Genomic DNA, 25,321 nt, shown 5'->3' with positions numbered 1-25,321 from the left:
CTATCTCTAGAAGCTGTTAATTACAGATTAGAAATCTACTCCATATACTCTTGGACATAGAGTCCAACCTTTTTCTTCAGGAAGCAAACAGTCTACCACGGGGGTTAGAACTCGCAGCCATTATACCAAGCCTATATGTTTACATTATAGTGAATTCTTAACTTTTGTAAATTGAAAACGTTCATTATTGACAAAGGTGGAAACGGTGTATACAGTCCGGAATCATAGTTTAATACAATATTTATGTTTTCTCTTGTTTATATTCTCTCATGTCTATGACATGTTCTTGGACTTGTTAATCACCAGTAACTCTCTAAACTTCTATTTGTGCATGTATGAAATGGTTGCTAATTATGTGGCGATGTACATTTCTGTGGCTTAGAGACTAGAGGATTATGATCCCACAGCTGTGAGATATTTGCATCCAAGCACACATATATAACCTTGTGATTCATGCACATTGTTCTTTAAATGTTTGCTAAATGTTCATTAAATGTTTGCCAACTGTCTATTAAATATTTATTATATGAGTGCTAACTTTTGCAGTTCAGATAAATTATATTGAGGCTTTTGGTACGTGTACATCACACTGGGCTTCCCAGGCATAGCGCACTTAACTTTAGGAGTGTTGGTGGATCCTTTCCCTTTCTTTTCATTCTTTCAGTGAGAGTTCCTCCTTATTTATTTTTATTTTATTTTATGGAGGAGCATTCAGTCATGTGAACTTTCATCTGTAGTCTGAAATGGTTTACCACCTCGGTGAGAACAAGGATATGGATTACTAATGATTGATATATATACACATACATATATATTTCTTGAGTATGTGGGGCTAAAAGAAGGGAGACTCTTTTGATTCTCAAAGTGCAGAATGGTGGCAAGTGAAGGGATTTAAATGTCTTTTAAAGCCCAAGGAACTGGGGGGTATGGGATGAACTTCTTATAAAATGACACTATTCCTTAGTTTTCTCCTCTTTTCAGGAAAGAAAAAAAGAAGAAGCCATAAGGATCTCCTGGTTATCTCAGGCATTTGTAAAACCAATGAACAATTTCCACAGATTACTAACTCCGATGCAATACAAATTACAGATTAAGGGCACAATCTTATGGCTGTTTAGACAGAAAATAGTCTTACAATTCCTTGCATGCTCCAGCCAGCCCTAAACGAATGAGCATGAACTAACTCTGTGCCAGCCTCAATAAGCAATATGGAGCACCTTCTTCAAGCAATGGGAACTTCACAGTAGGATACTTGGAAGAATACAGCAACAGTGAATTAAGATGTCTTTCAAATAACATATTTATTTTCAAACATAGAAGTGAGCAAGTATTATGGGTAGCATGCAGAAACAAGCACACAGGCAGTATCAAATTTATAGTAAGATCATCCCAGTCTTTTTAAATATATCTATGCACGCAGACTATGCACCAGCTCTTCTTACTCTCAAATTCCATTTATTTCCCATTTGTATACTGCATTTCAGGCCAAAGCTCTCCCAAGGCAGCTTACAAAAGATAATTAAAACCATAAAGCAATTGTAAAAACATAAAATAATCAATCCAATTACAAAAACAAAATTCCATGTTTTATAAATATTAGGAACCATACACCCAAAATGTTGGGATAATAAGCTGTCTAGATATAGGGGAGTGTTATTTATAGAAGTTCATTGGCATGGGGATGCTTGGGAAACAGAATAATTAAAAAGTAAATTAACTGCAGGTAATTGTAGTTCTCCAGTACTGCTTTCAAAATTCATGAATTAAATGAGTTCACACAAATACATGCTTATTACCCAATGACTGCAACTTCTAGTGATGGCTTGCATGTGTGGAAACATCACCATAGACCTGACTTGACAGAACTTTCATATCAGACAACATCACCTTGGACACAAGGCTCAGTTCAGACATAGGGCCGGTTTGCACAATCATGGAGCCAGGGGGATTTGTGTAATGACCCTCGCTGGTGCAGCTTGCCATAACAACAACAACAACAACAACAAATTTATTTCCCACCTCTCCCTCTGGATCGAGGTGGGGAACAACACAAAACACAATATAATGTTGTGTGAACCTGGCAATGGGGGCTTGTTGCCATAGTTAACAAGCCATGCCAGAACCCTACAACAGCCCATGCATTCTGGGTGACTTGCTATCCACGGCAACAAGCCACCCTCACTGGATTTATATGACTCAGCAAGCCACATCAGCAAGGATAACTATGCAACCCCCCCCCCCCCGGCGCGAGACTGGCATGCATGGTGGGGAAAATAAGCTATTGAGGCTTATTGCCCCTGCCATGATCATATGGACCCAGCACAATGATCTGGGTTGCACGATCACAACAGCCCATTGTGATTAATTTAAGCCACGATGAGCCATGACACCCACAGATGCCAAGTTGCTTGTTCAAGCCACGCCCAAGGCTTGCTGTCCTTAATTCTGAACATACATTCTGCTATCTGGTCGTCAGTGAAAAGGGAATGGAGGGGGAAGTGCCAATTGTCAGGTTGCCCCACCTGAGCTTGAGCCACCTTTCCCCAATGGTGGGACCTTCTCCTGTCATAGGCCACAGTCTGTGATGGACAGAGGGACCCCAAAAAGGCAAAGTGCAGCAGTGGGCAACCTGTACCCTTCCAAATATGGATGGGCTGCAATTCCCATTGGCCCTACAGTTGCTTTCCAACATGGTCTGGGCACGACTTTCTCACCCCTGGAGAAATTGAATGAGAAGGTGCATGAAGAAGGCAAAGAGCAAAGGCCATGAGAAGAATAAGGGTAAGGTTGCCAGGTGGCCTTTATTTGGAAGAACTTTCCCTCCGTTTAGAACAATGATGCCCCATAGAAAATAATAATGTGTATCTTGTCCCTGCTGAGATGGCATCTATACACTGTTTCTTAGTGCTGAACACTGTGATCCAGAAAGCATAGCAAGCAGCCGGGGAAATGCAGAAAAACAGAGAAGCAAGCTCCCATCATTATAGTTATGCCTCTTAGAAGCTGTGACTGTGATGTTCTGGACTCTCTAATTTTACTGGTCACATGCATAGAAAGTTTATTTAGATATCCTGTCACATTTCCTATTGTTATAGGAAGACAGGATGCAGCACCGTTGGACTCCGGTAACCGAACGCTCCAGTCCATTGTCATTTCCACAGTGCTCACGCACATAGCCAACAGCTTACTCCCCACCCTGCCAATAAATGGGGAAATCCATTATGCCAGCCAGAGGTTCTCTCAGGAGTTCGCAGTGATAGCAGGAGAAGGTCACATTGTTGGGGAAAGGCAGCTGAAGTTCAGGTCAGGCAACCTGCCAATTGGCACCTACCACCTCCATCCCCTTCTTAAAGACCACAAAGGCAGCAGAATGTGTGAACTTGGACAGGTCATGCATGCACACTATCAATTGTAACAATTCCACTGGATTTATATGTGAGATAGATAGATAGATAGGCTTTGAGTCAATTCTGGCAAACTGGTGAAGAGCGTAAGCTCCTGGCGAGGTATGGAAAACTCCTTTGCTATGTCCTCTACTATTATAAATACTAGAATGTCTTTACCTAATGCAATGACTGGATAGATCATCTTACAACCCATGCATGTTGATAGAGAAGTCAGCCTGTTTTTATTGGGGCTTACTCACAAGTAAATGTGACTAGGATCAGAGTTTTAGGGTGCAATCCCATGCTTGCAGTCCTGGAAGTAGGTCTTATTGAACTTCGTAGGCTTACTTCTGAGTAGAGACGAGTCTAGGATTACACTGGATACACTGGATAAAACCAAATAGGATTAAAACGTCCTACAACTCCATTATTATTATTATTATTATTATTATTATTATTATTATTTATTATTATTATTATTATTATTATTTATTTATATAGCACCATCAATGTACATGGTGCTGTACAGATAACACAGTAAATAGCAAGGCTTACAATCTAATTGTAGATTGTAGACCCAGCCAGACAAGCCTTGAGCCCTTAAGCACTCTTACTCTGGAGTAAGTCCCATTAAATTCAGGCCTTAATAATTTTGAGCTGTAAATGTTTAGGATTATGCTGCTAGTGACTAAAAGGTTTGATCTTAAATTACCAGAACGTAGGAGTGGGCTCCAAAAAAGTGTCTCTTTTTGGCCAAATATTCTTCAAATCTCTTCAAGGTACAACGAAAAACACTGTCGCATTTTTTTACTTCACAAACTAGCGAGCACAGTTTGAGTTTATCTTCGGTTGGCCCTAAGAAAAGCTATGAGTACATATAATTCGGCATTACACACCAGCATATGGATACCAATGTTTAACAATGTGTGTCTGTGTTTTGTTACAACGTACCCGATCTTCTTTGCCACGTCAATAGCGATGTGCTCCAGCAGTATACTACAAATTCAAGAAGCCTCCGCGTGTTGACATAGCGTAAATGCGGGACGCATCGAGAGCCGATTTTTAGACTACAGAGATAAAAAGTTAAGAGTAACACATCCATTTGTCTGGAGGGAAGACTTTTGAGTGTAGCGTGGATTCAATTTTTAACCCTCTCCTGCCCGCAGAAATTAAGGGAGAAATTCAGGATTTTAGCTTAGCAGTGATTGGGTACCACCAGCGTGCCCATAACCACATTAAAAAAAAGCAGCAAAGGGATGCATGCTCTTCCTTACTTAGGTCTCACTTCGTGTGATTTTTTTTTTTAAAAAAGGTCTTCGCACATTTTTTAAAACTTGCCCTGTTAGTGTCAGTTTTCTCCATGCTGAGAATGGTTTATGTAGTCCACTGCAGTTGGTGAGACTGACTGGCGCTGGTTCGGCTTTCCAGCTAAAGATCTCTCATATCAAATGCACCCGCAGAAGCCAGCAAAGGTCTTCTTACATTACTCGGAGGAACTCTTCCCAATCTTTCTCTGCGGCAGGAACTCCTATGTTTGCTGCTATCTTTTGCTTTTGGGCGGACACTTGCCACATTTCGGGGAAATCCTGGATTTCCTCTTTGATTCAAACCCCCCACCCCCACCTGCAGGTCTCACTTCTACATTCACACCAAAACAATACGAAAGTCTACTGCAACCGGAAATTTCAGTTGTATGTCATCGTATATGTTTCTATCTCTATGTCTCAGAGACCTGATGTTAGCACTTCGACTACTACTCCCAAGGTGCCTCGCGGCAACCCGCAGGTCAAAGGTGAAGCTGAAAGATGGCGACGGGCATGGAGCATGAGGAAGCGGCTGAGGAGACCGCGAAAACCTTTAAAGAGCTGGTGAGAGAATCACCGCGTTTTCTTTCAGCATCCGAATTTCTTCAGCTCGCGCTTCCCTTCCTTTTGCGCTAGTCATCAAATCGGCTTGTGCTCATACATCGGTTTTCCCAGTCTAGTGGTAAACCCACTCCCTGGTTTCTTCTCTCGATCCATAAACACGCATTTTCTGCTGGGATACACCTCTTCTTTGTTCTTGTTTTGTTGCACCACAATATATGGCCCAGCACGTTGTATCCAATGTTTTCTAATTATTCTAATTTAAGCCCCATTAATTTCAGTGGGTCTACTCTAAGTAGGACTAACATTGGATATAACCCTACAGTGGGCCTGTTCAGACAACACGCTTAACTATGGTTAGGCCACTAACCTTTTGCACTAAATGGTTAGTGAGTGACCCTGTTCAAATCACATGCTAAGCCATGGTGGTTAAGCTTTTTGAGCTAAACATTATGGCTTAGCAAGGCGTATGAACCATTCCTAACAATGGTGGCTACATAATGATGGTTTACATGTTCACTAACCATTTACTACAAAAGGCTTAGAGGCCTAACCAAGGCTTAGCATGTTGTCTGAACAGGTCCAATGTGTTTAAATTATGATTATGTAGCCGCCATGGTTAGGAATGGTTCACGCAACATGCTAAAACATGGTTCACATGACACGCAAAGTCATAATGTTTGGCTCAAAATGCTTAACTACTGTGGCTTAGTGTGTCATCTTAACATGGTCATTGTTAGCATCAGTCTGCAGTTTATGGTGAGATGCTATGGTGGGGTTGTATTTCTGTAATAGCTGGGGTGTAGCAATATACAGATAAATAATGATTTCGGATTGGGGTCCCACCACTACTTCTGTGTTTTGTGGAGATAATCTCCCCCATGTGCCCCAGTTGCTTTCTTACTTTCTGTGCTGGGAAACTCCCTGCTGAAATCATGAAAACCTAATTGTACATGGGAAGCTGATAGTATTATTGGGGCTACAATACTTTGTTGTTGAGTATATAATATAATGAAGTTGGTCTGTATTGTTTGGTGGTTGGGCTGGCTTGACTGTTTTGCGTATGGTGTTGAAACTGACAATACCCATTACTGTAGCAGGAGTGATCGAAGTATACAAAATAAAGAGGTGAAAGGGAAGTGTAATTAATTTCTTGTAAAAGGAGTTTTTTAAAAAAGAAATTCCTCTGAGGAACTCAGGTCTGTAATTTGTTTAATTTTAATCTTAGTGGGCGTCTGAGATAGCTAGGCTGTTTGGTCCGAAGTCTCCAAAGAGTGAAGATTTGAACCTGGGTCTTCTTGATTCACGTCTGTCCCCTGCACCACATGTTCCTGTTTTTTTACTTGTACATTTACTGATTCTGGTTAGCTGTATTCCCTTCATGTGAAGCACATGTTCTTTTAAAAGGGTGCCATGTTTAAAGCTATTAAAGTTTCCAAATGGAAGCCGACTTGCAGCTAACTGAGAAGACTTTGTTAAAGGCCATAATTGTAATTTCCTTTCCATCTCCCTCTTTGGAATAATAGGGAGTGACAGATGTGCTATGTGAATCCTGTGATCAGTTGGGATGGAAGACGCCGACAAAGATCCAGGTGGAGGCTCTTCCAGTTGCACTCCAAGGTAAGACTGATTCTTCAGCTGGAATTCAGGGAAACAGGACAAATCTTTTTAGGAACAAGAAACAATAATGATTTATCTATCTGTATCAGGTGTTATAGTATAGATATTCCCCATCTTTCTTACCTGTAGATGTATTCAGCTCTGAGAGCATATCCTCGAACACATACAGAGTTCCTTTTACCTTGGATTGAGGGGCTGACATTTCTTAGAAAGGAATGGTTATATTGTTTTGTTGTTTTATTGCTTTTAATACTTTTAATGTTTTATTGTGTTTAATATTTTATGTATTTTATTGTAAGCCATCTTGTGAGGGCTTTGTCCTGAAAGGCAGCCAAGAAATATTTTAATAAAATAAATAAGATCTGAGTTCTTGTTAGTGTTCTTTTTCAGGTTACTGCTGTATTAGAAAGGGTGGGCTTACTCTTAAGAGCTGTTTGAGCCACGTTCAGACTGTCTCTGCTATATTGGAAGGCATTGGTCATACTCAGCCAGTCCTGTCCTCCTGTGGTGATGGGGAGAGCTGGGATGCACTTGCTGGCCCTGGCCTTTCCGTTGTGTCTCTGTCCGGCCTTTCACTTTCCACCCATATTGGAGGGCAAAGATCTGCTGTGGGGAACCTGCTGAATTAATGTAGGATTCCCACTGCGGACCTTGGGCATGTGACCGGGGGTGGGTGGGCATGAAGAATTCCACGCTCTTTATCTTGATGTATGAAGTTTAGTTGGCACTGTCTCCTGTGAAACGGTTCCTGGGTGTACACAGGTATTATGCATAAGTCCCATTGAAATTGGTGAAACTTACCCATATATGACTGAGGACTGGATTGAATAAAAAAATCTCTTGAGATGACTCTTTCATAGCAATCTAATTAAGAGAGACTTTCACCTTCATTACCTGTACTGGGAATCTCGTCTGTACTTCAAGATAATTGATCAGTGGCCAAAAAAGAATTTCCTGAGACCCTTAATAGAAATGTCTGTAGAAGAAGATAGGAGTGTAAAGATTCACTGTTGTTTTAGTCGGCAGCATAGCTTGGTTCTTGGGCTGGGGGAGGAAGTTGGCAGCAGCAAATCTGGCGGGGGGTGGAGTGCAGTCCCTAGTGGGTTCCAGGAGGAGGCAATGCAGCCCCCCCCCCCGACCTCTGAAAGTTGCCAAGTCCTGCCCTGTACTCATGATCCTTATTATATTGGGAGTTGTTTCTTAAGTTACATTAACAGGTCTCCAGCTGTCATTAATGGAAACATTCCTGTTTTTGTGTTCTGTTTGCACTCTTGCTCTCTCTCAGTCTTCTGCACGTGCTTTCCAGAATTGCTTTTGAATTTCCTCCATCTGTGTCGTTGTTCTTCCGTCAGTGCTGAATTTAACACAGCTCTTTTCTTGTAGGCCGTGACATCATTGGCTTAGCAGAGACAGGATCTGGAAAAACTGGGGCTTTTGCTTTGCCCATTCTGCAGGCCCTGCTAGAGACTCCTCAGCGCTTCTTTGCTTTGGTACTCACACCGACCCGGGAGTTGGCGTTTCAGATCTCGGAGCAGTTTGAGGCTCTTGGGTCTTCTATTGGTGTCCAGAGTGGTGAGTGGCTGTGCTGCACTACTTCAAATGAGCAGAGAATCTAGGGAAGTTTTTGAGAAACGCAAAGGAACAGTTGCATTTATCCAAGAAATTTGCTCATATTTGAGCAGCAAAGTGCAGAACTTGGTATGTCTGCACCAGACTTGTGAGGAAATCTACAAAATTTACTAGCTTGCTAAGAGGCTAGTAGACTGTGTTTTGCTGCTGGCTATGGGAAAGGAGAAATCCCATCCTCTCCTGTCAGCATGGAAGCACAGGCTAGTATGAAAAATTGCCTCCTCTCAATCCTACTCCCCATGATTCAAAAATAAAGGTCTGGCTGAGACTCACTCCTTGGAACTAATGCTGGGGGTGGGGTGGGGCTGCTAGATAATGTTCATTTGTGGCTGTCAGTAGTGGGGTTTCTTACTCAAAAGATACTTCTTCACACCTAAATCCGGCTGGCCAGTTCTGATGTTGTGGTGAATGCTAGGCCAGGCCCACGAGGGAGTGTAGAAAATAAGCATAAATAGGTATGTGTAGGTTGGGATTTGGGGGTAAAATTAATGGGCACCCACATTTGGAGTAGCTTTCCTTTTCTTTTAAAGGAGTGGAGACTATGAAGAGGCGAAGTATTGAGATAAGGTGGTTGTTAACTGGTTGACTTTCAAAGGGACTTAATAAATTTCTCTTCTCTCCTAAGCTGTGATTGTGGGAGGAATTGACATGATGGCCCAGTCTCTGGCCCTGGCCAAAAAACCACATGTAATAATTGGTAAGGAATCAGCATATTTGGATGATTTCAAATGATTGTAATGAAACCCTTAGCATCCGTATGAATGAGGGCTTGTTGCACATCTGAATCCTTAGTCACACAAAGCCAAGGAATTGAAAAGCTTTTGTAGATATGTCTGTCTGTCCAGCAACTGCATCCATAATTTCTCTTTATTTTCCCCTCCCTGGCCTTTCCAGTTCAAAACTTCCTGAGTCCCACCAGCTAGGAAGCTATGCAATGGCTGCTGGACTTGTACTTTTAATTTAAAATTGTGGCAGTCAGGGTAATGCAGCTCATCCCGTCACTCCAAACTTTATGCTGGGACCAGCACTGCTCAGAGAGGAATTTGGCTTTGAGCCATCAGTTGCCAGTCCCTGGTGTAGCATCTAATTCATTATATTCCACTCAGATAAACGAATGCCACTCTAATTAATGTTAACTGGTGTGTGTTGTTTGACTGGAACTGTTTGGAGTATTTATCATTTGGCTTTGGAATAGCCAGGCTTAACATAAACTCATAGAGCAAATCTTTCAAATGCAGTACAATTAGCCTTGCCAGTTCAAAGCTGTGCAGGGCTCTGGTGCAATGCTCATTCCTGTGGCTATGTTTACAAAGGCTTTGGACAGATGGAAGCAGTGAGATCTGGCAAACTGGAATGAATGGATGTTACATGACAGTAATACTCCATATACTACAACCAGTGTCTACTGGGCAAAACTCTAGGTTGTTTTTAACATTTACCTCTCTCTCTCTCTATCCCCCCTTCTCTTGGTAGCTACACCTGGCCGTCTTATTGATCACCTTGAAAACACAAAGGGCTTCAATTTGAGAGCTCTGAAGTACCTAGTGATGGATGAAGCGGACAGGATCCTCAACATGGACTTTGAAACAGAGGTGAGCTCTTTGCCTGTTCCTGCTGCTTTAGAATGGCCATTTGGAAGGGGATGGTCCTTCTCAGAACTGTGGTTCTGCAACATTTTAGTACATACTTGTGCATACTTTGCACTGGTTTCTTTTAAAACGTACTTTCATGTGTTTTTATTCTGTTTTTGTTCTATTTTATTTTGTCCACCGCTCCAAAATTCTAAATGGGGAGCGGTATATAAATATTGCAAATAAATAAATGCTTGTTTGGGACCAGCCTCTGCTTTGCTTCCTAATACACAATGCACACCTTGGTGTTGTCTCTACCATTTACAGCTGGCAGGCTAGGAGTCTGCTCACTCAGTTCCTCTGGAATTTTCTACGACATGAATTTGAGGCATTATCAGTAGCGGATCTTTAGCTTTTAAGATAAAGCCATTATTTTGGATACTAGTCTTGTACACTCAGACTACGTTCAGGTTCGCTTCCATCCTGTCTGAAGTCCATTGGGATTGTTTGTCCACATGTTGCATCACCCCCCCCCCCCCGCTCCTGCCTGACCACCGCTTGATATGGAGTGTTAGAGAAGCTTGACTTCAAGAGAAAGTGGTCATGCCGTTGCTTTCGTCAGCTTGGACTGTGACCCCCCCACCATGGCGCTTGGTGCATGTGTGAGCACATTGGTTAACTTTCTATTCCTTCCTGTTTCACTTGCTTTCTCTCACTCTTCACAGGTAGACAAGATCCTGAAAGTGATTCCCAGAGATAGGAAGACTTATCTTTTTTCTGCTACTATGACTAAAAAGGTGAGAGGGAGACTGGGGTGGGGATGACAGTGGTATCATGGTAAGCCACCTTGGGAGAGCTTCTGAAAGGCTGCCAAGAAATATTTTAAATATTTTTGTTTAAAAAAATGTGTCTGACAATTATAATTTAATCTTCAGGTCCAAAAACTCCAGCGTGCAGCTCTTAAGGACCCTGTCAAATGTGCGGTTTCATCTAAGTATCAGACGGTTGAAAAACTGCAACAGTATTATGTGTTTATCCCTTCCAAGTTCAAGGTAACTTCTGCCCTCCCTCTTGTGTTATGCTCCACTGGGACATCCTCTACTCTTTGGCGCCTTCTTCAATTTACTCTCCTTTTGCCTCAACCTTTCTGGTTTTAATTTTTTTCCCTGATCCTTTCAGGACAGTTACCTTGTCTATATTCTGAATGAACTTGCCGGGAACTCATTCATGATATTCTGCAGCACTTGCAACAATACTCAGAGGACAGCCCTCCTGCTCCGGAACCTGGGCTTCACTGCCATCCCCCTCCATGGACAGATGAGTCAGGTACAGCTTGGCCCCAGTGCATGAACATGTCTGCAATACCACAGTGAAGACATAAGCGTATTTTAACAACCCATGCTGGTCGTATGCATGGTGAGGCTTGCTTTGCCTTTCAATAACTTCTCATCCACTCACATGATTGTATGTAGACAAAGAACGTAGTGATGACCAATTCACCAATATTTGACCCCATTTCCCACTTTTCCAGGCTGAAAAACATTGAAACATGTTAACTTTTTCTTTCCTCCCAGAATAAGCGATTGGGGTCGCTGAACAAATTCAAAGCTAAAGCACGTTCCATTCTCCTGGCTACTGATGTTGCTAGTCGAGGCTTGGATATCCCCCATGTTGATGTGGTGGTGAACTTCGACATTCCTACTCATTCCAAGGTGAGTTATAAAGTCAGGCCATTGAGCCAGGATTTTGCTGCCTGTGGTTTGAGAGGTCCCAGTAAGGGTTCACAGGAAGGGATGGAAATCTCTTGGCCCATTTTTCCATAGTTCCAAGGATTCCGTAGTGGCAAAGCAGTTGCACCTTTTCTTCCTCAGCCCTCAATGAATGTTAAAAAGATGAGAAAGGGTAACGAGTTTATCAGCAAGATGTTGTGCCAGAAGAGTGAGGGTTACAGGTATAGGGAACCATTAATAGAGGTGTAGAAATTGTGCATAGTGTGGAGAAAGTGGATAGGGACAGGTTTTTCTGCCCCTCCCATAATACTAGAACCTGAGGTCATTCCATGAAGCCGAGGGGTGGGAGAAAAAATGAAGTTACACCAGGCATTGTTAAACTGGAATTCGCTACCACCAGATGCAGTCATGGCCACCAATATGGATGGCTTTAAAAGAGGATTAGAGAAATTCATGGAGGATAAGGCTGTCAGTGGCTACTAGTCCTGATGGCTATGTGCTGTGTTCAGCATTGAAGGCAGCATGCCTGTTTATACTAGTCTCTAGGGAACACAAGTAGGAGGATGCTAAATTGTTCTCCAGTCTGCTTCAGGGCTTTCCATAGATATCTCGTCAGCCATTGTACAAACAGAATGCTGGAGTCGATAGCCTTTGGTGTGAGTCAGTACAGTTCTTCCTATGTTCATACAGATAAGACGGTGGTGATAGCGGTTAGGAGGGTCTTCAGGCCTTTCAGTTCGGGTGTGTTTCAGCCTTGGTCTTTGCTACTTGATTCTCAGTTGACAGCTTTGCCCAGGGGTACCTTTCCAGTGTAGCTTGGTGCAGTAGAGCTGCTTTTGGTGGAACGCCAGTTGTGCAATGCTCTGCTGAGAGAGTTCCATCTATACTGAGATAGCTGGTCTATACAGTCACTTTTGCTTACAGATGTCATTCAGTCCTGAAAATGTAACCCTAATGAGATTTAATAGGTAGAAAACAAATGAAAGTCTGCCTTCAAACATCTCTCAGCAGTGACTGGGGGATAGATTTGCTGGTTACGTAGACAGCCTTATGAAAGAAACGTTGATGCACATTGTGTAGCCTATATCTTTAAAAGGTTGAATATTTAAATAGTAACTCCTCTCTAAAGACTGGAAGGATTCAAATAATACAATCCACATTGTGCTTTAAAACGTATGTAATGACTGCAGCTGAATGGGGAGGCAGTTGTCTGTAGCCTCTGATCACATCTTTCCCACATCCCTGGATGAAATTAGACACTCTAGAAATGTACTGAACACACATCCAGAAGGAGTTCTATTAAATGAGCAGTGTGGGATCTCCTGCCTGCTTTGTGCTTTTGAATTGCTTTTTTTGCCTTGTCCTAACTTCTGTGACTTCTGGGTCCCTTTCAGGATTACATTCATCGGGTGGGGAGAACAGCTCGAGCTGGGCGCTCTGGCAAATCAATCACCTTCGTCACACAGTAAGTACTGCTCAGCCAGCTAACAACTTTGCATCTTCTCGGTTTTCTGATGTAGGAGAACAATGCAGTATGGGGGATTTCTGATGGCAAGTTTGGGGGTGGGTGGTGCTAACTAGTTTACGGGGCATTAGTTAGGAGGAACCATATGGCTTAGATACTTTGGCTAACTCCTTCCAGGTATGATGTGGAGCTGTTCCAGCGCATTGAGCACCTGATTGGCAAGAAGCTCCCCGTCTTCCCCACACAAGAGGAAGAGGTCATGATGCTGACGGAGCGTGTGGCTGAAGCACAGAGATTTGCTCGGATGGTATGTCTATTGTTTCAAAATATTGTTCAGCTTTCTTTAAGGGTAATGCCTAAATCTAAAAGTAGGCTGACTTTTAAGGCTGCAATTCTGTGGGTTTGTTTTCCGTGGGGATGGATGCCAGTGCGAAACAAACCCATTTGAGCTTCATCACCCATGAGCATGGTTGCAATATTAGGATTTTCACCGCATCAGGAGTGCTGTTGGTGCAATCAAATCCCATACAGGCCATTCCCTGATTTTCAATAGTTCCTGTACCCTTACATGTAGGAGTCTCAAACAGCTGCTAGAGATGCAGCAGCTTAACACTATTAACTGCCTAATGAACCAATGTCCTGCTCAAATAGCAAATCATAAAGTAAATATGACAGTCTCTGAAGACTGGGGAATGGTACACAGCTACTCAGTGAAGAGAGCAGTTTTGCTTGTCTAGAGGTGTATGAAATTATGCATGGAGAATGTGGATAGGGAGACATTTTTATCCCTCTCCAAGAGGGAGAACCCGGGGTTATCCCATGAGGCTGATTGGTGGGAGATTCAGGACAGGTAAAAGGAAGTACTTCTTCACCCAGTACATAATTAAACTATGGAGTTTGCTACTGCAAGATGTAGCGATGGCCATCAATTTAGGTGGCTTTAAAAGGGGGTTGGATAAATTCCTAGAGGAGAGAGCTATCAATGGCTACTAGTCCTGGTGGCTATGTGCTACCTCCAGTATCAGAGGCAGTATGCCTATGTACACCAGTTGTTGGGGAACATGGCTGGGAGGGTTCTGCTGCACACATATTCTGCTTATGGGCTTCTTGTGGCCATGGTGTGAACAGAATGCAGGACTAGATGACCCTTGGTCTGATCCAGCATGGCTCTTCTTATGCTCTTAATCACACAGATTTCCTGAACTTAAAACAAACAATGATTATAAAATGCCCACAGTACTGCTGAGAACTGTTTGAAAGGAAATGATGTTTGGAACAGAACGACAATGGGGTTGGGGTGGGAGGGCAGTTTTTGTGAATATTTTTGGCACTATAAAAGGAGCCTCCTGGCAAGATTCTAGTGAGGGCTGTGAATGGGGAATAAAGTGTTCACGCATTCAGAGTGAGGGCAGTAAGCACTACTCTCTGAATTGGCTTTGGGATGCATGTAGCCGTATCTTACTACATTGCACTACAATGTTTTCATGCCAGCTACGTAATCCCTGATCAGACGAGACCACTATTCCCAGCAAGAAGTCTCTCTTTAAAAATAGATTTTGAGAGGGGCAGCAAACAGACACAAATTGGGAAATATGGGGGTGGGGAACATCTTGGACTCCCCAAAGCTGACCTTCCCTGCTGCAAATGTTCACCCATGAACATTTAGCACAGCTCCAGTGTAGAGACTATGTTTAAATCCCCACCTGAAACCTGTGCCAAAACTTGCATTTCAGCTCTTTAACTTCTTGATTATCTATCTCAGTGACTGACTGCTTAGATGTCTCCAGCAATCACCGTCCTCTTTTCTTTACAGGAGTTGCGGCAGCAAGGGGAAAAGAAGAAGCGCTCCCGAGAAGAGGCAAATGAAGATAATGATGATGATGCAGAAGGAGCGATGGGTGTCAGGAACAAAGTTGCTGGTGGGAAAAAGAAGAAATGGAAAGCTTGAGAAGTGAATACCAGCAGACTTTATTTCTTCCATGTTTGGGGCATTTGTTCTGGGAGTCGCCAGTCCAATATTGATATTGGACTGACCTTCCAACACTTGCCCAGGCAGCAAGAAGTTTCCTGCTCCACTAGCACCTTTGCAAACCGGGCATTCCAACTGCCTGGGTGTAATCTGGAAATGATTCTCTTACGAGCCCGGCCAATCTGTCCTCACCTGGCAAATGCCTCTTATCTTCTGCAGCCCACAGTTCTGTTCGCCGAAAGGTAGCAGGAGATGGCAGATTCCGGAAAGCTCTTTCTGGAAAGTGCAATTAGATATATGACAGAACTTTTTAAACCTGCTACTGCCCAAGTTATGGAGAGTGACTTCCATGTCCCATAATTATTTTAAGAAGAGAATTGGCCAACATAAATCCTTGTGCTGGTTTTTCAAGCTGTACCAAAAGAAGGAGGAACTTACAATAAGATACCTGCCTTCTAAAAGGAGGGAGGGGAATAATAATAAAAAAGCTCTATTTAACCCAAAGCCAAACCATTGTCTCGTTGTGCCACCTCACTGGCCTGTAGGATTCTGTTGTCAATTTATTTTACATTTGAACATCTGTAATGGCATCAGTCTGTTGTGAATGCCTTTAGGTACTATGCAGCCTAATCGCCTTTCAAGAGCAGCTCTGCATGTAAAAGAAGACCTCCAGAAGAAGGGGAATGTGGGCTATACAGTTGTAGGGTGGTGGTTTTTTCCTTCAGTCCTACCTGAGAGTCAACACGAGGAGGCAGTGTTTAGTCACTCAAGATCCTTGTCAGAATGGATTGTATGTGGCTGAGTTCTTCCCTATGCTGGGACCAGTGGCATGAGAGAGAGAGAGAGAGAGCTTTGGCAAAAAATGTGAGGGTTTCTTTTGCTGTGTTTCCTTCCCTTGGTACTGCTTTCGTTGTTCACGGTATGTGGATGTTTAAAAGGTGACTTCTCTCAAACATCCCATCCAGGCAGATAATAGTGATTATCTGGGGACTTAAGAAGGTGTTCCCGTTCAGAATACTCCCTGTTTGGAATATAGCTGTGAGTGGTAAAACTATGTTCTGCCTGGTATTTACCATGCATCTTTGATCCCTGACTAGTTTCTCAATAACTCGTTCTGACACTTCTAACCTTAAGAGACCTGCTTTTATCTCCACTGCTAGTGCAATGGGCTGTTGTCATGATGGGTAGAAGGCCTATATATAGTAAGGACCTGCATGTGCTCGCCTGTACAGCATCCCCTTGGGCAACACTTTTCCTCCAGAGAAATGAATAACAGCCCTTCCCCATTAGAGAGAAGAGAAGTGAGCCTCCATGGGCAGTATTTCTGTTCTGGTGATCATCACTTCCTGTGATTCCAGTACCTACAACGCATAGCAGGTTCCCCCCACCCCCCACTTCCTCGACTGTATCAGAGTTTGCAGTCTGTTTGAGGTGATGTACCCCTGGCTCCATAAGAACAAAATCAGTCACCAGCATGATCTATTCTATATATGTTCTTATTTGAGCACTGCAAGTACAGCGTGAGTGTGATGGTCCTGCAGAGGAGTGTTTGAGGTATCCAAATAAACCTATAGCCCTGGGTCTAAATCGGGTTGGCAACGTGATGCCCACGGGCACTAATGTGCCTCTGTACACTTTTCACGGTGCCCAAGAATATGTCCTACTCCTTCCACTTTTCAAAAAAATTAATGCACTTGAAATATGTTTCACTTGGTGCTGAAAACTGGGTTCAAAGGAGTTGTTTACCGTGTTGCGGCTTAAACCCTACTTCTGCCTTGTACTCAGTTCCACATGGCAGCCATTTTGTGTTGTTGCCCAGTTTCTCAGATGGGCCAAAATGTTTGCCTATCCCCATCTAGACTATGTGACTTGCATTTGGGTCCCAATGAAATCAATGGGACCTAAGTGTAGCTAACTTTGTCGGCATCCAACCCATAATCTTTTGACATGAGAAGTCCACTGGTCTGTAGTGGTGGGTGGGGAGGAATTGATCTGCATGTCTGACCGTATGGCAACCGGTGACACATGCACTTTTCCCCCAATACTTGAACTATCTATAAAGTTAAATCTATCAATCAAACGTCAACAGCTCGTGTTCCCCAGGGGATGCCTTGTACCCATTCTCTCTCCAAATACCATTCCCATATCTGCAATAAAGGCCCAGTTCAGCGCTAGTAGGTAAGGGACATCTTTGTTCTGTGAGTGCAAGTTTTTCCTTTTCTGTTCATGCATTTCTAGAATGGACATATTTAAAATATTTTTGACATAACTTGCAGGCCTCACTGTCCTTACAAGTTTCTAAAACAAAAATACATTTTTTTTTGTTACGTAGTTTATATTGCATCACTTCAAAATTGCTTCATTCCTGGTTGGTCCTAAATGAGCAAGTGACACTAAGCCAGAGGGCTTGGAAACGTTTGCCTTCAAAAGTGTCCTCCTGACTACTTTGGCAGAAGGTGTTTGGCCATCAGATCTTGGCCATCCCAGGAGGTTGCCATCCATCCATTATAAGAACCACATAATTGTGTTTGGGCCTAGCAACTGAGTTTTATTACTGCCTGTGCAAAACTCTGCAACATTAGTATCTAGGTGATGGCCATGCTGGCTGAGGGTGATGGGTTCTGGTCAAAACCATCTGGAGGCCACTAAGTTGAGAAAAGCTCTCCTGGTATTTTTAAACCAATGGACTGTTGAGATTTCCCTCTCCCCTCTCCATTTTATCTTCAAACGTGTGTCCTCCTCCCTGGCTGATTTGACATGCAGTTATAAAAGACAAGCGTAGGAAACTAAAGTAAATGTTACACCCACATTCTTAGCCGAGGCCTCACCTGCCAGAGGTATGTACATTTGTTTCTGCTAAAAATACCACTCCCCCTCTCCTACCCCCAGTTTCAGTGCTAAGAAATAGTTTCTTCCTTTGATTGTGTTGACATTAATAATGGTGCTTGTATAAACAGAAGAGTGGTGAGTGATATGGTATGCAAGACCTTACCCTTGTAAACTTACTCCAAATCTCTGCCTGGGCAGATGTCTTTCCTCTCAATGGGAAGCAGTTTGGTTTCTGGCTTAGACCATTGATGCGACTACAAGGAGCCAATACCTTTCAGATAGCAGGAAACCTTCCATCCAAAGCCATAAATATACATTAATGACCTGTCTTACTCCTTGGCTAATGTAAGTAAACACACAAGAGCCAAACTGGTTCTGGAAAGTTCAGGACCCATCTGTTTCATGTGAGAATCGGGTCTTGAAGAGGACAATTTTAATGCAAGGTGGTGGGTTGTAAGAGTTCAGGACTGAATGGTCTGATGACTGTTAACTTCAGGAGTGGAGAGCAAGCAGTCTGCAGGGTCTCCCTAATTGGCCAGTGGCTCCCTACATAACCCACCCATCACCTGCAGCCATTAGACTTTAAAAAAGCCTTCCATTGGAGCCACACGCTTGCTACTGCCCATTTAAGGATGTTCGCGCATCCTTTAGATGATGGCTTCTGCCTCCCGTGCACCCCCCCACACCTTCTTGCCTGCTGTCCTTCACAAAATAGACCCCCTAACTTTTTTTTAAAAAAATGGAATGTGCTGCCATTTCCTGCTGTGTGCAGGAAAAGTGGCACGATAAAAACAGCCCCTGAATGGGCCACGTAGTCTTTGTTTACTTCCTCTTTCTTCTCCTGGTAGAAAGAGGAAATATCATGGGACAGGAGTGGGGGTGGAGAAGCGACGGTAGGGAACGACGATTTCCCGCCCCCCCGTCTGATGACGCTCTCAGACATTGAGCTAAGAGAGAGGGACAAGCAAACATCCACAGTCAGCACAAACAAGGCATGTCATTTTGCATTGCCCGTTTCCCATAGAGATTGTCTGATGCTCAGTTCAAGCCAGAAACGCAGAGTCCAGGGAATACAGTGGTCTTTATTTTTATAAATGTTTTATTACAGTGGAAACTGCAGGCGAGAAGCCATTTTTTTTCTATGGATCACATTGGGACGGTATGACTTGTAGTAGTGTAACAATTCCTTGGGGAACCATAAATAACAAAGAGCCTTGTGGCACCTTTAAATACTAATAAATTTATTATTGCATATATTTTATTGTTATTATGCCATAATAAATGTATTCATTTTTAAGGTGCCCAAATAGATTATTTGTGATGGTTGCTGCTACAGACAGGCAGTCTGGAACCCTGCACCAAAATACATTTAGGATGCAATCCTAGGCATGTTTAGCCAGAGAAAAGCCCTACAACTCCCAGCATTCCCCAGCCAGCATACTAGGGAGCTGCTACAGCTATTTCTTTAGCTATGGTAGTTCCCCAGTAGCTATGCTATTAGAACTACTATAATAGAGCTACTAGAGCTATTTCACATCCAGTTGCATGTTGTTCCTTGAAATAACTCAATTCACTTCTATTCACTCTCTTTTTGGGTTGATATTTCTCAATCACATCCCAGAATCTCTTGGTTTCTGTACCTCATCTTACTCCATACAAATAACGTAGCTGATAAAGTAATTTAAACCTTCATTTATTTTATCAGAAAGGCTGAAGTAGTCAAGAGGGCAAGAAAGCATTCTAATCAAACCAACTAGAGCCCTAAAGATACAGGTAGGGAGGAGTTTGTGGTGAGAATTATAAGAAAGAAAACTTGAAGAAAAAAAAGGTTTCAAGAGAAAATATTGTAGGACTTGATGCTGAAATAACTATATGGCAATGCAAAATGGACAACGTTAACAAATTAATACTAGGGAATTATACACCAAGGAATTCAAGTATGAAAAAAAATAATGAAAGAGAACCCCTCAGCTCAGGTTCTTTAAATGGATCTTGAGTTTTGAGCCATCCTTATGATAAGGCATTTAGCTTTGATTTTAAACTGCTGTCTATTGAAGCACTTTCCAATAACTGAAGTCTTCTTAAAATATTTAAGAAAGGCAGAAAAGAAGAAGAAGAGTTTTTTGAGGAGTATGTCTTGCTAATGGAATATTCTATATTTTCATGGTCTCTATTAGTTATACTTAGGCTATTGCGCGGTAAAGAATAAATAAATGCTTAATTTTGGGCTCAGTCTGAGCAACCTGAATGATACAGAGCATGCCATTTGAATTGGGCTTTCTCTGCCTGTAACTTGGACAATGACAAAATGGAGACAATCCGGGCAGGATGGCTAGGTATGCTGGAGTCTCATTGAATTTAAAGTGGAACTAAATTGCACAGTTTAAGGCTGCAAGCCTATGCCCAATTACTATTAGAATGTAAGCCTATGCGGCAGGGTTTTGCTATTTTATTGTTTTACTCTGTACAGCACCATGTACACTGATGGTGCTATATAAATAAATAAATAATAATAATAATTGAAAGCAAGCCCTGCTGAACTTACTTCTGAGTAAACAGGCATGGAATCGGGCTGCAAGGTTTTATTGACTTAAGTAGGATTTAGGAGTGCCCCATTTTCACTGGAGGCATCATTGCCCTCATTATAGTATTTTTGCCTTCCTGGGGAGAATCAAAGGTGAGCCTCTGTGATGAGTTGGCGGATGGGTGATATTGCAGTCTCCCGGAATTCGAGAATGTATTGTACTTTCTAATTTGGTTTAATTTGATATATAGCTGAAGGACTGCTTCCCATGATACACGTGAGGGCTTTCTTCCATACCTCTACATCCCCTGAGAAGTCTTGACACATCTGTACAACCTTAAAGAAGGTTGTCATGTGTATGCCAAGGCTCAAGATGGCTTTTCTGAGGGGCAGTTCTGCACTTTAACCCCATCCACATGATGATAAGCTTAGAAATATGTTGACTTACGGGGAACATTCCTGTGTCACCACAGAAGTATACCTAAACAGAAAGGCAGAGGTGATCTCCCACTAATTGCAAGTTTGGCCTTCAGACCTAGCTCCTTTGCTGGTTAAGGAAACATCAAAGATGAAAAGGATCTGGATCTGGATTAGTTTGTTAGGTAAAACTATCTTTCTAAAACTATATATGCAGAGTGCATTCTCTTCACCACTGGGGAACTGCAGAGGGTTCCTTCACAGTTTCAATTACAAAGGAGGGGTTTTAGCGTGGAGATCAGCATTGCCAAGTAGGCTTGAGCATCAACAATTCTTTTCTTAGATCAGCATCCTCCAACCTGGTGACCTCCAGATGTGTTGGCCTGCATCCATTGGTCATGTTGGCTTGGAATGATGGAAGATGCAGTCCAACACATCGGGGGTGGGGTGGCAAACCAGGTTGGGAAGGCTGTCATGAAGGCGTGCTTGTCAAGATCTCTCTAGGCTGTGAATAACCACAACTGGTTTTTTGTCATTTTTAAATTTCATGGCTGGAGAGAGGCAAAAGATTTATATTACTACTTATTTGTACAATATGGAAACTTTCCCATCTTGTCTTCCATTCAGAAGAACAATCATTCTTACAATGCCTATTCTCTCCCAGCGTTGTACATGTCTATAATTATACCCAGCTTTTAAAACATGTTTGATAATAATTCCAGCATGTATACAGCCTGCTATGAATGTTTCAAACAAAAAGTGATAAGATTGTTTTTCAGTCTTTTTCTGCCATGGTTACATAGTTCAGGTAATCTACCATATCATAACAAAGGGCAGGCCCATGGATAAACAGGGTGGCTTTGCCTCTTTGATTTCCATTAGGCTCAGTAAGCTTTTGTGTGTTTGTGTGTGTGTGGGAAACTAGACCAGTTTGGCTGGTTGGTTTGTGAACTGGTCTGTGAAAAAGAGGTGATGTGATTCTTCAAAACATTCTGCTAGGAGGACAGGGGTGGGAGAGCTTAATTCATTGGCCTGGAGTTTCTTGGGAAATTCTGTGATCATGAAAGAAGGCAGGACAAACAATGGGGGTCATGAGATGATGAATTCCTGGCTGGGCGATGGGAGAAAAGGGCAGAGAGCAAAAAAGGGAGGTTTGTATGGAGGGAGGAACTGACAAATACAGGGATGCTTGCTGTGGTTTCCCGAAAGATCAATTGGTGTGTGTGTGTTACGTAGTTTTCTACAAATATATTCCACTTGTCAACTTGTACTTTTATTTCAGCCTCCGTCAAAGCAGAGATATTGTGGGCAGTGGTTGTTTGTAACATTTGCCAGAAGTTCTAGCCAATTCTTTATCTACACAGCTTATGTATGCCGTGAAAAAGATTGCTCAGTTCTTAGAAAAATGCTCTTCCATTTTATATTCTTTCCAGTTTTGGCTGAATGCGCCTGCCGACAGAGCAGGGAGGGAGCATCCAGATAAAGATACATTGATGGATGGATGTGTTTGTTTGTTGCCTAGATATATGTAGGTGCATGTAGGGTTGGCATTTGACCGCTCAAACTAAAAAGACCAGCTGAGAGCTCAAATATTGTCAAACAATCGGTCAGAGATTTCAAGCATTGATTTTGCTCAAAGCTTTCATCACACAGGGGAGTGCACCTCCAAAGCAAAACTTTATGACACGGAGAGGTGACCTAGTGTCCGCCAGATCTTTTGGACTACAACTCCTATTGGCCCCAGCGTGCATGGAAAATGGTAAACCATGATGGAAGATATAGTCCAAAATGTCTGGAGTGCACTGCATTATATGCGTAATATGATGGTGTGCGTGAATAACAAACGAGGGTCAGCATTAATTTTTTGCTTTTGCATCCTCCAATTCTGGTAAGTGGCCAAGAGAATCAGCCAGCATCCTTAGGCCTCTGGCACTGTACTGACCGTTTTTGTGTGTGCTTCGGGCTTCCTTCTGAATCTGAACCCAGTGTGCCCATTCAAAGATGCCTGCAATTCTGCACAGGGCCAGCAGGAGAAGCTGTGGCTCTCAAATGGGACCAGAGATGACTGAAGATGTTTAGGGAGGGATGCAGAATGGACACTGCTGGCTCCTAGATGAGGGTGTGTGATCCTGACTCCTGCATGCAATGCTGGCCCTGCTGTTGGGCAGAGCCAAAACCCTGCAGCAAAGTTTGGGGTATCATGAAAGGTGCGGCAGATGGTCAGTTCTTTTGTTATATTTTTACTACCATGGTAGAGGAGGGAGGAGGGGGTGTAGATATTCCACCTCAGGAACAAAAATGCATTGGGTCATCTTTCCCTGCAGTGAGGCTGAGAAGCAAGGGCAGCACTACCATTATGCAGTGAAGTGAATGCTTCCGGTGGCTGATGCTGAGGTGTGAGAAACAGCAGTGAGGTATTGGAGGACAGAACCATTGGCCTGCCCTCAGGGGTGATGGAGGACACTGTCTCTTTGCAAAAGCTGAAGTAAAATTCACCTACCACTCCATGTGGAATTAGAGGGGCCACCACCATCTTGTTTTGCTTCCTGAAGTGAAGGACATCTCAGGCTGGCCCTGCAAGACCTCCCACCCCCACCCCATCCATGGCATTGCTAGCAAAGGACTCTGTGATGCAGTGAAAATGGTAGCCCACCATTTTTACAATGGAAACACTGATTCCATGGAATATTTGAGCGTGGTAAATGAGGGGCTGCATTTGACAGGTCAACTGACTGGTATGCTGCCCCTAGCTGGAGGTAAGATAATGGCACTCGTTAATGTAATTAGGGTTACGTTAATATTCAGGGAGAAAGAAGAGCAAAGGAAGGAAAGAGTAACAGTAAGGAGTCAGATTTTTTTAAAAAACAACAACAAAAACAAATAAAAACTGTTGGAACTATGCATGGTGAGGAAGAAAGAGAGGAAGTGTTACAAAATGAGGAGAACCAGTTGAGGAAAGTCTCTGGGAAAGTTGGAAGATGAAAGGAAAGGAGTATAAAGTAAGTCTAGGTAACAACGCCCCAGAGTTCAGGTGACCTCGCATTCCAAGAGGCATTCCATGTTTTTGGCGCATAGCCCAGTAATGTTGCTCATTGCTCCAAGAGACTCTTCCCAATGTCCAGGGGCACTTTTCCTGCTTTCCCCTTGAGGTTTACGTTTTTGCATAACTGAGTCATCCAGGCAGCCAACTTGGAAAAAAACCTGTGAGCTTCTCTACATTAAGGGAAATCCCATTGTTTATCCTGTGCTGCTGTGCTTCCTGATTCTTTGGCAAGATTGATACAAATTGATATGAATTCTATACATGTAGGGTTACCATATGAAAAGGAGGACAGGGCTCCTGTATCTTTAACAGTTGTAGAGAAAAGAGATTTTCAGCAGGTGTCATTTGCATGCATGCAGCATCTGGTGAAATTCCCTCCTCATCGCAAAAGTTGTAATTTTGCATTGCTGCTGTTTTTATCTGGTTGAGTTTTTATATTGTATTTTATATTATGGTTTTATATTGTCGTTTTATACTTTGAATGGTTTTATTTTTTTTAACTGTCCAGAGAGCCCTGGCTATTGGGCAGTATAGAAATGTAATAAATAAATAAAATAATAAAATAGTTAAAGCTGCAGGTGCCCTCCTCTCTTTTGTATCTGGTTAAGAGAGCAGGACTCCTGCAGCTTTAACTGTTATGATGAAGACAAAATTTCACCAGGTGCTACACGCATCCAAATGACACTTGCTGAAATTCCCTTTTCTATACAACTTTAAAGATACAGGAGCCCTGTCCTCCTTTTCATATGGTCACCCTAATACATGGGAGGAGAGGGCCGAGGAAAGGTCCTGCTGCTGTTCCCTGGGGCTCTTTTGAACAGCAGACACTGTGAAGGAGCGCCTCCCTCCCTGGCATGTGTGCAAAGGAGGGCTGTGTGTGTGTGTGTGTGTGTGTGTTGTTGCCTGTTTCCTCACAGCCCACAGGAAAGTCAGGACTTACTTCTGAGTAGAAGTAAGATTTTGCTGTAAGTTCACAACCCTCATCACACTTACTTGAGAGTAAGCCCCATCGAACACAATGGGACTTACTTCTGAGTAGACACATGGGGATCGGATCTGCCTCCTTTTGTTTCAGGGAGTCATTTTACCCTCTTCTCCCTACTTTCCAAATCCTTCCTCAGCAGGTTCATAGCACAATGCCAGCTTTACATGATGCCGATTTCATGCCGTTAGGGGTTTATTCCAGTTTATCTGTGATGTATTTTAAAATGGAATAAGTGGGGTGGGGGGAACTATGGGAGACCTTCTGTTTGATTACAGCATTATTAAATTG

General features: G+C 42.8%; 1 protein-coding gene across 1 annotated transcript; it reads left to right on the top strand.

The window, feature by feature from the left end:
• Nucleotides 1-5,166: 5,166 nt before the first annotated feature.
• DDX47 (DEAD-box helicase 47) lies at nucleotides 5,167-15,739 on the top strand. Its single transcript, XM_063133662.1, has 12 exons — nucleotides 5,167-5,254; nucleotides 6,778-6,871; nucleotides 8,255-8,443; nucleotides 9,126-9,197; nucleotides 9,974-10,092; nucleotides 10,797-10,868; nucleotides 11,007-11,123; nucleotides 11,251-11,397; nucleotides 11,646-11,783; nucleotides 13,196-13,266; nucleotides 13,444-13,573; nucleotides 15,080-15,739. The coding sequence occupies exons 1-12, from the start codon at nucleotides 5,192-5,194 to the stop codon at nucleotides 15,212-15,214; spliced, it is 1,347 nt and encodes a 448-aa protein (XP_062989732.1). The 5' UTR covers nucleotides 5,167-5,191; the 3' UTR covers nucleotides 15,215-15,739.
• Nucleotides 15,740-25,321: the final 9,582 nt, after the last annotated feature.

The sequence above is a fragment of the Elgaria multicarinata genome, chromosome 9 (assembly GCF_023053635.1).
Source record: "Elgaria multicarinata webbii isolate HBS135686 ecotype San Diego chromosome 9, rElgMul1.1.pri, whole genome shotgun sequence".
Taxonomy (NCBI): domain Eukaryota; kingdom Metazoa; phylum Chordata; class Lepidosauria; order Squamata; family Anguidae; genus Elgaria; species Elgaria multicarinata.
Note: the sequence above shows the minus strand (reverse complement) of the source record. Positions and strands in the feature narration are given on the sequence as shown.

Bases quoted from the DNA above. Each gene is read 5' to 3' on its own strand.
- DDX47 (XM_063133662.1), top strand. From the start codon at position 5,192: ATGGCGACGGGCATGGAGCATGAGGAAGCGGCTGAGGAGACCGCGAAA. The intron at 6,872-8,254 runs GTAAGACTGATT...CTTTTCTTGTAG, and splicing joins TCTTCCAGTTGCACTCCAAG to GCCGTGACATCATTGGCTTA. The intron at 8,444-9,125 runs GTGAGTGGCTGT...TTCTCTCCTAAG, and splicing joins TTCTATTGGTGTCCAGAGTG to CTGTGATTGTGGGAGGAATT.